General features: G+C 39.6%; 1 protein-coding gene across 1 annotated transcript; it reads right to left on the reverse strand.

Moving 5' to 3' along the window:
- Positions 1 to 10,558: 10,558 nt before the first annotated feature.
- On the reverse strand, positions 10,559 to 13,142 carry LOC116318227 (katanin p60 ATPase-containing subunit A1-like). The gene is made up of 2 exons (XM_031737177.2): positions 12,886 to 13,142; positions 10,559 to 11,169 (listed from the first exon to the last, which is right to left on the reverse strand). Exons 1-2 carry the CDS (start codon positions 13,107 to 13,109, stop codon positions 10,971 to 10,973), a joined length of 423 nt encoding a protein of 140 aa, XP_031593037.2. The 5' UTR covers positions 13,110 to 13,142; the 3' UTR covers positions 10,559 to 10,970.
- Positions 13,143 to 13,940: the final 798 nt, after the last annotated feature.

Genomic DNA, 13,940 nt, shown 5'->3' on the forward strand with positions numbered 1-13,940 from the left:
CAGTGTTGGCCTGAAGGACCAGAGCTGATGCTCCACTGTGGGTGCTTGTGATTTTTACCCCTGTGCGTGTGGTTGTGTCAGTGTTACATTAGGGTAGCAGGGAAATGTGAGACCCCGTCTGTCAGGCATATTCCGCAATCATTACATTTATGTGGGAATTCTTTGTGTTTCCCAGCATGTAAACACACACACACACACACACACACACACACGCAACACGAGCACTGAGTGCAATAAGAGGTGTGCTCTAAGCAGTTGACATAAATCGTCCCCTCACCACTTGTGAAGGCATGCCTGGAGATGCTTGAAATCGTTGCTCCAGACAGAGCTGTGTGTTGGGGGAATCATACTTATACTGTTGTAAAATTAGAAAGGGCGTCAACTCATTAACCCAGGGTCTACACACAGTAAAGCTCTGTCAAAACTTGCCTGGTATAAAAACCTAATAAAAGCTGTTCAACTAAAAAAAAAGCCAGATAGTAGATGGTAGATTCATTAACTTTAGGAGGTTTCTTTGCTTTATTTTCCTCTTCAACGTGGTGTAGCTTGTAAGGTTTAAAAAAAACTATAGGAAAGGGGTTATGTTACAGCGTGAAAAACTAAGCCCACCTTTACTGCTGCCATAGGAATTAAGACGGTAATTAGCAGCTGGGTGCTGCTAATCAGATGCACTTGATCAAGCGATCATCAGCTAATGCGAGCACCTCTTTAAAAGCAGAAGTTTGTTTGGAAGGATTGCCAGGAGAATGCTTCTTCTCTTTACCTGGTTCCAGTTAAAAGTCAACTGGTCTTCTGGGCTAAAAGTGCTGCTGGCTTTTTTACACTTCTAAAATGCATGTTTGGTTTTTTTTAAATAAAGGCACTGTAGCATTCGTAAACCTATGAAGGTTCACTGGCCTGGGTGTGCCAACTTCTCTAAACAACTGCATGTAGAACTTGAAATACTATTTGTAGTATTTTTTGAGGTCAGCAGTAGCAAAACAGAGGTCCGTGTCACTCGGTCTTAGCACATCGAAGGGTAAATTCTGCCATCTGCTGGTTCTTTTCCAAAGCATACGCCCCTGTTTATAAGGTTGGGGAAACCTGCAGTCAGCTGAGACTGAAGAAGTCACTTGGATGAGTGATGAAACATTTCTCCTACTGAAAACGCTTCGTCCAAATGAACAGAATCAACCTTTGGGGACATCCCCCACATGTTGCAAACTAATCTTAACATTTTGTTTGATAGTGTTTCAACAGCCTCCAAGCTTCCCTAAGGTGAAAGTGTTTCAGCCTTTGTCCACTGGCTCCTAATAATGATCTTTTCTTTTATCGTGTAATGTAGCCATGAAAATATTTACAAGCTAAAAAAAGTCAATATATTTGGGCCAAACATAAGTACTTTTTAATCCCCCAACTTTTTTCAGCATCTTTGAGCTCTCATAACTTCAACATTAGCTAACCACATGAAAGCCTCAGAACTGACAAACACATTTAACCTGTCTGTCTTTGTTTCTTTGGTTTTGAAACTTTATCTCATGGGATGTGTCATAGTTTCATTAGCAAAACAAAGCCAGTGTAACCTATCACATAGAGTGAAGGTTATACACATCAATACACTGTTTGATGAATCTGTTTTCTGGTAACAGGAGAAAACTTAATGTTGAAGATTTACCCAGAATACACTTTTTTCACATAACAAAGTGGCCGGTCAACAGAAATGATAGACCTCGTCTTCTAACCTTCGAGCCTCCTGATTCCTTCTGTGCCAAAATATTTTTTTAATTTGATCATTTTCACAGAAATGGTTTTGTTTGTTACCCCAAAAGAAGAAAACCCAGCATGTCTGTTCTTTTTTTATTGTTTCTTGATCATTCTGTCATCTTTTTTTGTATAATTGCTAAACTCATAATAATTGATATTACTGTCAAATTGATTTTTGATATTAAAAAACATTTTTGTATTTTATGTTTAAATCTTACCTTGATCTGTTTGTTGAGGCTCAGGCATGATAGCCATGGATATGTCTCCCTGCTGTTGTGATTGGTTAAGCATTGATGACATCACCACAGGATATACTAAATGGGTCTCAGGATTATCCCCGATTTGGTTGGTGTTCTCATTTGTGACGACAGCCTCGTCCCTGAGATGGAGCGATGCTAGTGATGACGTTGGGTAATCAGCTGGCTGAAGGTTGCTGTCCTCTGTGCTGTGCTGTAAATTCTGATCTGCCATTTTGAAAGCGTTAACTTAGTATTGTTGTTGTCCAGCTAGGATTTATTGAGAAGGTGAAGCAGCAGGATGTCAGCCCCACAGTGTGGTTGATCACATACTATCAGCTTACAGATATACTCATGGCTGAGGAGAGAGAGGGTGGCAGTGCAGAGTTCATGGCTGCCCAGTGTTGTGGAGGTAGAGCATGTTCATCACCTGGAGTCTTGGTTTTAAGCATATCATATAGTAGATTGATGGCACTGCCAATAGATCCAGTTTTCACTTCCTTATAATCAGTGGAGTTTTCCTTATTCAGGTACTCTTGTGCTTCATCGCTGTTTGCTTAAAGGGATTCATATCTGGGCGCGATGGAGAACAATCACAGTCTACGGATACGAGCGCTTCTTGTATACCTCAACACTAGTAGCTAACTTGTAAACTGCTAAAGAATGGCAGGCTGAGGAAAAACTAACCAATTTGTGCTTCGAGGATCCGTGCATCATCTCATCTCAGGAAACCTAAATCAGAAAAGGCACAAATTTTCAGTTATTCTGACCAAAATCCTTGTACACATTACTTCATAACTATCCTGCAAGCTATACACTTGTGTAGCTTACACTTTTTCTATGGATAGGTAAAAGGGGAACTTTCCAGATTTCCTGAGCCAGTGTGCATTATACTAAGAACTTGTTTCTGCAACCAACAGCAGTGCAACAAGTATTTGTAATGTGCATGGCAGGTAAAGGAGACTTATTTAACTTTTTGTGAATTATCAAATTCAGATTTATTAACTGGATCTGGGACATCACCTCCCAGGTCACTGGGAGTCACTATAGCAGTGAGACAGCCAATAGCCAAACAGACAGCCTTAGATGTTCATTGGAAGGTTTGTAGTTTTCAAAATTTGAGATTTGTACACATTTGCAGAAGATGCTTCCATCAAAATCATTGCTATCTTAAATTTGTTACAGTATTTAGTTTTTGTGGGGTTTGTTAGCAGCCTATATATATATATATACATTTTTTTTTTTTTTTTTTTTTCCCGCTTGGTTTGTTTTCAAGAAATTCCTAAGAAGAAGGAATACTGTGACTAATTTTGGTCCGTCTCACACTTTCGTTGTCGCTTGCTCTGCTCTGCTCAAGTCTGGACAGCAAGCATCAAGGCTTTGGTGAGAGTAGCATTGCTTCAAATGTGGTGTGAGCAGGTAAAAAAAAATAAGTGTCATCCTTTATTTTACTGGTAAATGTAGTCAAAAGTGTGGCAATTATTGCAACCATTGGCAAAGCCAGTGGTTATTGGACCTGTTATTAATACAACTGGCTGAATTTCACTGACATGAAATGATATTTGGTAGCCTTTTGTCACTGCTAGACCTCTCAGTGTAAACACGTCCTGCACATCATTGAGAGAAATTTGAGCTGTGTTTGGCAGTACTGCGAAACTGTGCTCTTAAAAAATAATGCCACTAATTCTTTTAACGTTAGGAAAAACTCATTACTTACATATGAAGTGTTCAGTGTGCCATCTGATGAGTCAGATGTACACATGTCAGCTGTGAGGGCTTGAAATGTGATGCAGCTTGCGAAAACCAGGCTAAATGTTCATCTCTTTCATTTTTATGTGCAGATTTATTGTTTATTTTTTAACTCGCAGATGTTAACTTACAACATCTGTCCCTTGAATTATTGTGGGTTAGAAACAATGTAAGTAGAAATACTCAATCGTAACACATTCATAAATAATGAAACTTCTGATTTAAAAAATCCACTATGTTTACAAGAAAATGGTAAATTGACCACAAATCACACAACATTATTTGCACAGACCAAAGACTGAAAACCTCCCTACATTACTGAGGGCAAATTTCCCAGGTTGATGTGTGGGGCTGTACTCGTCAGGACTTGGGCAAAAACGTTGCGTTATTTGCAGATTTTTGCTACGCGTTCATTGAATGAAATGAATCCAAATGTAATGTATCAGTCAACACTAGTGTGTTTCTCTCATGCACAGAGACACATACACAGACCAGACGAATCGAGAAAAGTAAGTAAAATCATAAATAACCATAAAATAAGGGGCAGGGGTCCCTTTGGGTTATAAAATATATCTTGCATTTTTTTTAATTTATTAACTTTTTTCATAGTGATGAAGTATTTTGACTTGAAAAGCTCGTTAGACAATTGCAACAATTTCTGACACACTCTTTTTCACAGACATACTATCATATAAAAACACCGGCATGTATTTTAGAAAATAGTTTCTAATTTTTTTATTACTAAAATACAAGGCAGCGTGAAATCCTTAGCCCTAAAAGATATCACCCTGAATTATTCAAGAGATACCTGGTCAGATTTAAATATACATCCAATTAAAAAACATTAAATATCAAATATTCAACTATTTATGTAACAGATCGTAACATGTAAAAGTAGATCATTGAAAATACTAATAATGCTGCCTACAGTTGTGTTCTCTCACAAGACCTTATTTAAGGGAACTAATGTGGCAATATCACATAGTTGACCTTGTGTTTATCTTTGAATAAAGAATTGAAATTGTTTGGAAATGTGGTAGATCGACGAATAACGTCTTTGACAATAGAGAAATCGCCGTTGCTGTCACTGTACGCTGCAACTGAAAAACAAATCGGCTTCATTTAATTTATTATACTAACAAAACCTTAGTAGTTATGAATGTGGTAAAATGAGAAGAGTGATACTTGTCAGATTTTAAATATATGTACTGATTTTATGTTGTGTCAAATTTTGTTTTCGAGGTTACTTAGAACAGGAAAAAAAGCATATGTAGTTACTAAATTGTTAAATGCAATGTCTCCAAGTTATGCAACATTACGGACATTACAGATTTTCAGACCATGGAAAATGGCGTTGTATGCAGTACGCAACCATCATAGATTGATGTTCACCGTACATTTTGCCGATTTCCAGTTGAGATGAGATACTAAACATGATTTTGCCCAAACTTACAAAAGTGTCATTATTGCATCCAGCCAGTTTTGTCATGTTTTAATACTTTCCGGTACCAATCCATCTGGGATGGCACAGCTGTACCATAACCATTTATTTGGTTCACAAGTCAGAAAAATGTCCTATCTGAAAAACTAGCAATCTTTCAATCGTGACCTTATTATTTACGCCACTTGAAACGCCACTGACAATGGCCAGTTTGGTCACACAAATATGTTGCATTACACAACGTCTCATACTTTCACGTAGTCTGCGACAGTTGGTAATCAGTTCAACGTCTCTCAGATAATACTGGAGAAACTGGTCATATGTTACCGGTTTGGTTTTGGTAGTTTTTTGTTTTTTGTGTTATTTGGGGGAGGGGTTGTTTCCTTTTGCAGCTTAGCTTGTGTTTTTAGTGTCTTATCAATGAATGTTGAACCCCACACCAAAAACGAAACGGCTAATATACGCCATTTTTTTTCTTCAACGCCTTCAAGCTTCTCATCCTGTACCCGACCTTCGACAACGAAGAGACGTGAAGGCTAAACGTTAACAGAACTTTCAAAATGGCAGCTTCTGGTAGAGCTAACGTCCAGAGAACCTGAAAAAATGAAAGATCATTATCAAACTTGGATGTACAGGACAGTACGCACCTACCTGGGCTCAGACAGAAGGGACCGGGCGACATGGGAAACCAGCGTTTCATCGGTATCCACGAAGCAGCAAAGAGACGTGGCTGGACGCACACGTGGCTCAGATCAAACCAACCACTGTCCTCGGTCCTCACGCCATTCTCTGTCCCTCCATCCCCCTCCAACCGCAACTCATCCTATCCCGTACAGCTTCTCCTCCTATATCCTCCATCTTTTAAAGATCCTCTCCATTTGGTAGTTAATGGTCCCCTCTGAGTGCCATCTTTTTCCCACGCTGTCATTCCTCTGGGTTTTTCCTCTCCTCTTCACTAAAACATGTCCTCCTAAAAAATGAAGCCTTCTTGAGACATTCCCCCAGTTTGAGTTTACTTTCACGTGCAGTGCGCAGGAAAAACTCCAATGATCAGTGGGATGCAGTGAGGAAAGAGGGGGAAAAAGTGTCTATAAAAATATAAACAAATATGAAAAGCCTAAATGTACTATGTACATTTCAGAGCTTATGCTGCTAACAGAAAAAGCAAAACTAAAAGAGCAGCACTGTAACTCTTTTGCACAGTTTGACAGCGCAGTATGGCTGCACACTGGGGGGACAGAAGCATGAGAATGAGTCGGTGGGAGAAAAAACTCATATATAAATAAATAAGGGAAGGATGCCACTGTTGCTATACAGAGCGAGGGGCTTAGTATTCTCCTGAAATCCAATTGGTCGGCCTGTTGCCATGTGCTCAGCAGACAACAGAGATGCTGCTAACAAATCAAGGAAATGTTCTAATATTAGACTGTATGTATCTAGGCAGCAGGAGTCCCTGACCTCTCAACTCCTCCAGCGTTACTTTCCACTTCACGGATCAGCATAATGAAAGAAGTGGTGTGGAAGTAACTGGTTATAAAAAAAAAAAAAAATGTTACGGCACTGTAGACAAAACAACCCCCCTCCCTCACCTCCACCACCCAAGCTCCCTCCGTGATGTCCCAGCCAGTACAGTTACAGTAATGGGGAAAACAGATTCATGTTCTCTCTAGAATTTTTGTATTTGCGTTTTAAAGCATTTTGCTTCTATCTACAGTTTGCACATGGTGTTGATGAAACTTATATATAACTTATATATTGCAGCAAATCAGGTCCATGCATTAAAAATTAAACAAACGGAGTGCTGAGGGGAAAAAATAAAATAAAGATCATCTGCTATTGTGCCCTATTTACATTTGTGGTATGACTGATGCTCAGTCATCTCTCTAATATGTCTTAAATTACACTACTACTGCATTTCTAGCACATTCAACAGAGTGGGGACAGTTCCTTGTTCTAGATGAATTTGTGCTCATTATTAAAAGCAGGAAACAGAAATATTCATATCATAAATATTATTATTTAGACTTCATAAACTCAAACATTGTTTGGTAGTTAGAAAGGGGTGTGATGTATTTGCCTTTTTACTGTTTATTTAGAAAATATGATTTCCTTAATAATATCAACGATTTTTAAAGATGCATTTATCTAATGTGTTCATTATTTATCTTGCTTATCGCCCTTTTATGCAGTCAGTAATAGGCATCAGATTCGATGCATGGTCTGAAAACCATTTTCCTCTTTACACATGGCAGGTTTATTTACTGTGATGTGCTCTGAAGGTCTGCCTGTGCAGGGTTGTATTCATTTCAATTGTGAAGTCTTATCCAACTTTAAAAGTGTGATGAGGACGGATAAAAAAAGAAAGACAGACAGAAGAGTAATCTGAAGAAGTAAAAGATGGCTTTACCAAACCAACAGGGCATCTTCTAAAAAATGCCGGATGAGTTTGAATTTCAGTGACCTCAACCTCAAGGTCAAGCTCAGAGGTCAAGTTTCAGAAAATCATCTGAATGAGATAACTCAAGAAGGAAGTTTGCCTAGTATTTTCAAATTCCCACCATGGTACAACTCCTTAATTTTTTAAAGTTAATTCTGTTTCACATGGTTTCCAGAACTGGGTTTTCATTTTAGTTTAGTAATTGTTGTTTAGAATGTAAAAATGTAGTTAAGTTTTCATTAGCTTCAGTAATTTGAGTCTTTTAACATTATAATTTAGAGGGTATAAAAAAGGTTTCAGTTTTTAATCTATGTGTGTTGAATAGAAAGAACTTGTGAGCCATGTATTAAGTGCTTGGGTAGAAAAGCGCTATAATAAGAACCAGTCAGTTTGATCTTCTTTCTAATTTAAAAGTTTGCACCCATTTCTATTTAGTTAGTCATGATGTTTTTCACCATGCCTGAAAACCATAAGCATGTGTCCCTTGTAATCCTTCTTTTAGAACATAATTAACGTGGACCACATCTCACACAGTGTGAGCGAGAAAACAGACGCTTGTGGGAACTCGTGTGAAAAAGCACTGTGTATTTGTTCCTCGGCGAACTGGGCGGAAACATATGGCGTCTCGTGTGTCGGCGTAGCACAATGACTCACACACACACACACAGAGACACATATATATAAATTGTAGCCCCAGCTATCTCACACACACTGTGACCCCTTGACTCTGGGTCTGAAGCCCAGAGAGAAGAAATCCCCTCCAATGGGAGAAGCAAACTGACAGCACAGTGCAGCCTCTTATGCTCTCTGGCCACTGCTCTCGTAGCTTTACACAATGCCTTCTACACTTTGAGATAAGCTGGTGGTAAACGGGGGCTTTGTGTCAGGCAAGTGAATCAGCAAGAAAAATAAAAGGAGGAGAATCGAAATTCTTGAGAAGTCCCAGTGAATTCATGTGGTGAATGTGGCTTCAGTTTATTCCTTCTCCAGTTCTCCAAGCTGCCTAAGAAGTCGAAGGAACTTATAAACTCTCCTGCACACACTTCCCTCTACATACACACACACACTACACCAGTTCCATTTCCCTACATGTGTATATGCTGACACATATTACAAGAATGACAATGCATTTTTTTAGTCTTTTATTTATTTTTTTTAAGTAAGGCAAGCTTTGCACCTAACGGACACCCAGCTGAGAGAAATCCGCTATAGCAGCCGGTCTCACTCCTCAGATAGGCTTTTTGGAGCAAGAAAGCCGGCCACCCACAGTCTTGACATGGAATGAGGACCGTTTGTCACAGTTTGAGGACAGCTTGTCATGGGTCAGTGGCTTAGATTTAGCCGCGCAGTAGGTCTCCAGCAATTATTCCCCTCTTAAGCAAATGTCTCTGCTTGTCCACCGGATGCGCAGGAAGGGTTATGCAGCAGCTCTAGCACCGACCAGTTTGACACAGTGTCATTAGGGACAGGGAGAACTGAGAGAGTGGAAAGCAGTCCCATTCTCAGATGTATGAATGTGACTTATGAAATTGCAAGTCTGAGCATCACACTTAGATCACACTGAGGTCAAAATCAGCACAGATGCAATTATATGTTAAATACATGAGTATATACCTTCAAGTCACGCTAGTATACTTACATGTTCATAAAGAGTACTATTATGTTAAATTGATCAAATCCATATTTTCTGTCTTAGATTCTGCTGGTAGCTCTGCAAGTAGCCTTGCATATTACATAGTTTCAAATAATTCTTATTTATCTTACTCTGGTCTCAGTGCAGCCCCTCAGTTTATCATCTGTCTGTAACAACGTCATGGTTCTGCTTCTTTGACCCACTGTTTTATGTTTTTGGACTTTCAAGTTCAGTTTACTGTTAAATATCTTCCGTTTGATTCTTAGTTTGCTTATTGTTTAGGTTTTCACCTTCTGTGTTTTCAATCTTGAGGGTTTACTTCCAGTTACTGTTGTGTTTATTGTATTCCCTCAGTGTATGTCCTCAGTGTTTCCTGCTTTTCCTCTCAGTCTCAGTTCCCCCATGTTTAGTTTAGTTCTGTGCCTGCTTCCCACTTCCTGCTTTATTCTGCTGCCATTTGTCTCTTGTGTATTATGTTTAGCTTTACTTCCTCCCCTGATCCACTCTGTCAATCATCCACACCACAAGTTTCCCCAGCAGTCTCTTTGTTGTCCCTTGGATTTTGTAGTTTTAATTCCTGGACTGTGACTTGGATTTATGTTAGGATTTGGTTGTTTGTTTTTTATCAGCCAAAAGAAAACAAGGGAAAAAAAACCCTCACTTTTGTTTTTCAACACTGTCTTTGCATTCTGCATTTTAGCCCCATTTTAGTCTCCCTCCCCACTCACTTTAACCCAGCTACAGCTCATGGAGGTTTGAACAGCAGGTGGAGCCATAGCTGTGTGAGTGACAGACTCACAGTCCAGATCAAAAGTTTAAGACAACTTGTATAATGGCAAAAAACAAACAAACAACAACAAAAAAAAACCTTCTTTTTTTTGCCATGTGGTCCTAAACTTTTGATCAGCTGTAAAACAGCCTGTTTCAGTTTAAGCATTTTTTTCAATAAATTCCATGCTCAAAAAAATGTTTTGTCTCACTCTCATTTCTTCTTGTTAGAGGGTGAAGCTCTACCTGGAACCTTGTTAAGATCCAACCATGCAAAATATGATTTTTTATTTATTTTTTTTAACCATTTTTCAAGTGGTCTTAAACTTTTGATCGGGACTCTATTAAGGACACCCCCTCTCAGTAACATACAGATCCAAGCATAGAAAACCTGAAACAGAGCTTGCAGGTTACAGGGGGAACTTGGACAGGTTTGTTTTGGTTGCAATTAAATGTGTGAACTCATCTGTGTGTAGATTTTTTTAAGCAGTTATAGTGAGCAATACATAAACTTGCACGTATCGCAATATAGAAATGGCTTCTTAGTTTAATGTTAATAAGAAAAAGTGTTATAGAGCCATACGGTTTAAAATAAAATCAAGTGCAAAGTGAAAAGAACAACAATAAAGGGAACAACATTTAATTGGCTGGTTCTGTATCCGACAGATACACCAGCACAAAGACAATAAAACGACACTGAGAATAAACTAATAATATAACATGTTTGGCCTTTTATTTCAGTAAATGCTGACTTAGTTTTGTCAGTTTTTCTAACAGCTATATCCGATTTGAACATTTTGGCAACATGTTCAGGACCAGTCAACTAAAATGATTAAGTCCAAAAATGAATTGTATCAACAATCAGCTCGATACACCAGAGCTGACACATTTCTCAGATCCGAGAAAACATTTCAGTTAGCAGGAACACAAAGCCTTACGCTAAGCTGCACACTTAAAATTTTATTAGCAGGAGCCAAACTCTTCGATCCACTTTTCATACTTTTCCAGGTCAGCTGCAGAAACTGATTTGGACACTTTCCTCAGAGCGGACTCAAAGTCCTCCATGGTGATGGGCTTGTCCACCTCATCCTGGGAAAGTCTGCGCATCTCCTCTGGAGTGAGGCCTTTGATCCTTCGCCTCATGGCCATCAGAGATGCGTCCCTACGCAACACACAACAACGGTTTGTCAGATTTCACTTAATACTGTTCATCACATACAAACCTTTAGGTGGGAAGGTTAGGTTAAATTGAAACCAAACTCGTGAATGTTTTCAGCGTGCTGAAGATAATTTTAAAACACTATGATACTGCAAAATTGCACCCAGGTGTGGAGATTATTCTTGTTGCAGAGTCCCTTGCATCAGCGTCTCTCTTAGTCCCCAAGAAAGAGTTATAAAGCAAGCAACACAGCCAAAGAGTACCGTAACAGTCCACTAATAACTAACATCAAACACACATGGCTACCAGCACAGCAGACTTTAACACAAACTCACAAAACGATGTGGTTTCACATAGGAATGTGCTAGCCAGTCTAGAACACAAGAAACCTAGAATTAGCGAGCAAGCAACAATTTGTCCACGTTAGCCGCTAATTTATTATTAGCTAACAAACAGGAGCTTCGCAAGCATCAGCAGAGTGATCACGATTCCTTCTCTCTCATCTGGTTAGTGTTAGCAAATATTAGTTTTACTGCTAATACGGACAAATTGCAAGACATCTTATGTAGCAAAGTACCATATTTTTCAGACCATAAGGGGCACCGGATTATAAGGCGCACTGTCAATGAACGGGTCTGTTTTCATACATAAGGCGCGCTGGATTATAAGGCGCATTAAGCAAAACAAAACAGGCAGATAAGTCAAACTTTATTCAACTTATTCTTCTTGCTTCCTCCATTCATTAATGTTGAATTCTCTCGCAGCTGCTCTATTCCCATGTTGTTGCAGTATATTAATGACTAACCTCGTATCTTGGATTGATTATCTCAGTTGTTCTCCTGACTGAAGTTTAGTCCGTTTACAGCATCCTCCCATGCTATTGCATTTGTTAACTTTTATCGAGTGGAAAAAAGTTAGCGTTCATCCTCCAGCTTCACTGTGTTTATGTTATGCTAGCTGTGTCGCTAGGGATCACGTAGCACATCATTATATACCAGATAGTCCAACTTCAGTAACCCTACAAAAGTCACTGCTGTTTAGTTTTCTGTCTTCATTTATGTTGGAAGTGATAGCAGAGCTGTACATTTTAATTTTTTCAGAAATCTCTCAGTCATGGTATATCACGTTTAGGTGGAAACTAGCGAGCTAACTTCCTGCTAACTCCATTAAATTGACTAAATTCTATTTTCATGGATGCCTGGATGTTAAACTTAATTGTTACACCTGGTAAAGCAGCAACGCTGATCCTTTTATTAAAGATGAAAGAATTTAGACAGTTTTTAACTCTCAGTGATGCTGCAGTGTTCGTTTGACTCTGGGACCTGAAACAGACGGAGTTTAAAACCCTGGATTACTCCGCGAGGCTCCTGACTACGGTAGCCGTAATGCTCCAACAATCCATCAAGCTTCGTAGCTTACCAAAGTCGTACTAAAATGTTTTTTTGACAGGTTTTTAAGCGCAGTGTACCACATAAAATCGGTTCGAGGTCAGTAAGCACAACCAGAATTCATACATAAGCAAACCGGAATATTAGGCGCGCTGTTGATTTTTCAGAAAATTCAAGGATTTTAAGTGCACCTTATAGTGCAGAAAATATGGTACTGCAAATACCAAGACTACAGTTCATTTAACTACCAGGGCCATCAGTAAATATCAGCAGTTATCTGGAAGTTATGCTTAGTGTATTCTTTAAACTTCATTGTGAAATATGCCCTGACCTGCTCACGTTAGTGATGTCAGCTCCTGTGTAACCCTCCATCTGCTCAGCAATCTTGTCCAAGTCCACGTCGCTGGCCAGCTCCAGCTCCCTCAGGTTCGTCTTGAGCAGCTCCACTCGCCCCTTAGCTGCAAACAGAGGGCCAACAGCAACTAGAGCATGCTTTCTGCTTGAGTAAATGGTCATTTCATCAGCAATATTTACACGAAGAAAGAAGGTCATCATTTACAGGGAGTGCAGAATTATTAGGCAAATGAGTATTTTGTCCACATCATCCTCTTCATGCATGTTGTCTTACTCCAAGCTGTATAGGCTCGAAAGCCCACTACCAATTAAGCATATTAGGTGATGTGCATCTCTGTAATGAGAAGGGGTGTGGTCTAATGACATCAACACCCTATATCAGGTGTGCATAATTATTAGGCAACTTCCTTTCCTTTGGCAAAATGGGTCAAAAGAAGGACTTGACAGGCTCAGAAAAGTCAAAAATAGTGAGATATCTTGCAGAGGGATGCAGCAGTCTTAAAATTGCAAAGCTTCTGAAGCGTGATCATCGAACAATCAAGCGTTTCATTCAAAATAGTCAACAGGGTCGCAAGAAGCGTGTGGAAAACCAAGGCGCAAAATAACTGCCCATGAACTGAGAAAAGTCAAGCGTGCAGCTGCCAAGATGCCACTTGCCACCAGTTTGGCCATATTTCAGAGCTGCAACATCACTGGAGTGCCCAAAAGCACAAGGTGTGCAATACTCAGAGACATGGCCAAGGTAAGAAAGGCTGAAAGACGACCACCACTGAACAAGACACACAAGCTGAAACGTCAAGACTGGGCCAAGAAATATCTCAAGACTGATTTTTCTAAGGTTTTATGGACCGATGAAATGAGAGTGAGTCTTGATGGGCCAGATGGATGGGCCCGTGGCTGGATTGGTAAAGGGCAGAGAGCTCCAGTCCGACTCAGACGCCAGCAAGGTGGAGGTGGAGTACTGGTTTGGGCTGGTATCATCAAAGATGAGCTTGTGGGGCCTTTTCGGGTTGAGGATGGAGTCAAGCTCAA

This window comes from Oreochromis aureus, linkage group 15, assembly GCF_013358895.1.
Source record: "Oreochromis aureus strain Israel breed Guangdong linkage group 15, ZZ_aureus, whole genome shotgun sequence".
Classification (NCBI taxonomy): Eukaryota; Metazoa; Chordata; class Actinopteri; order Cichliformes; family Cichlidae; genus Oreochromis; species Oreochromis aureus.

What these genes read in the sequence shown, in the direction of transcription:
- LOC116318227 (XM_031737177.2), bottom strand. Translation starts at nt 13,109, where the DNA reads ATGATGACCTTCTTTCTTCGTGTAAATATTGCTGATGAAATGACCATT. An exon ending in GACATCACTAACGTGAGCAG is followed by an intron (nt 11,170 to 12,885) that starts GTCAGGGCATAT and finishes TGTGTTGCGTAG; the next exon opens with GGACGCATCTCTGATGGCCA.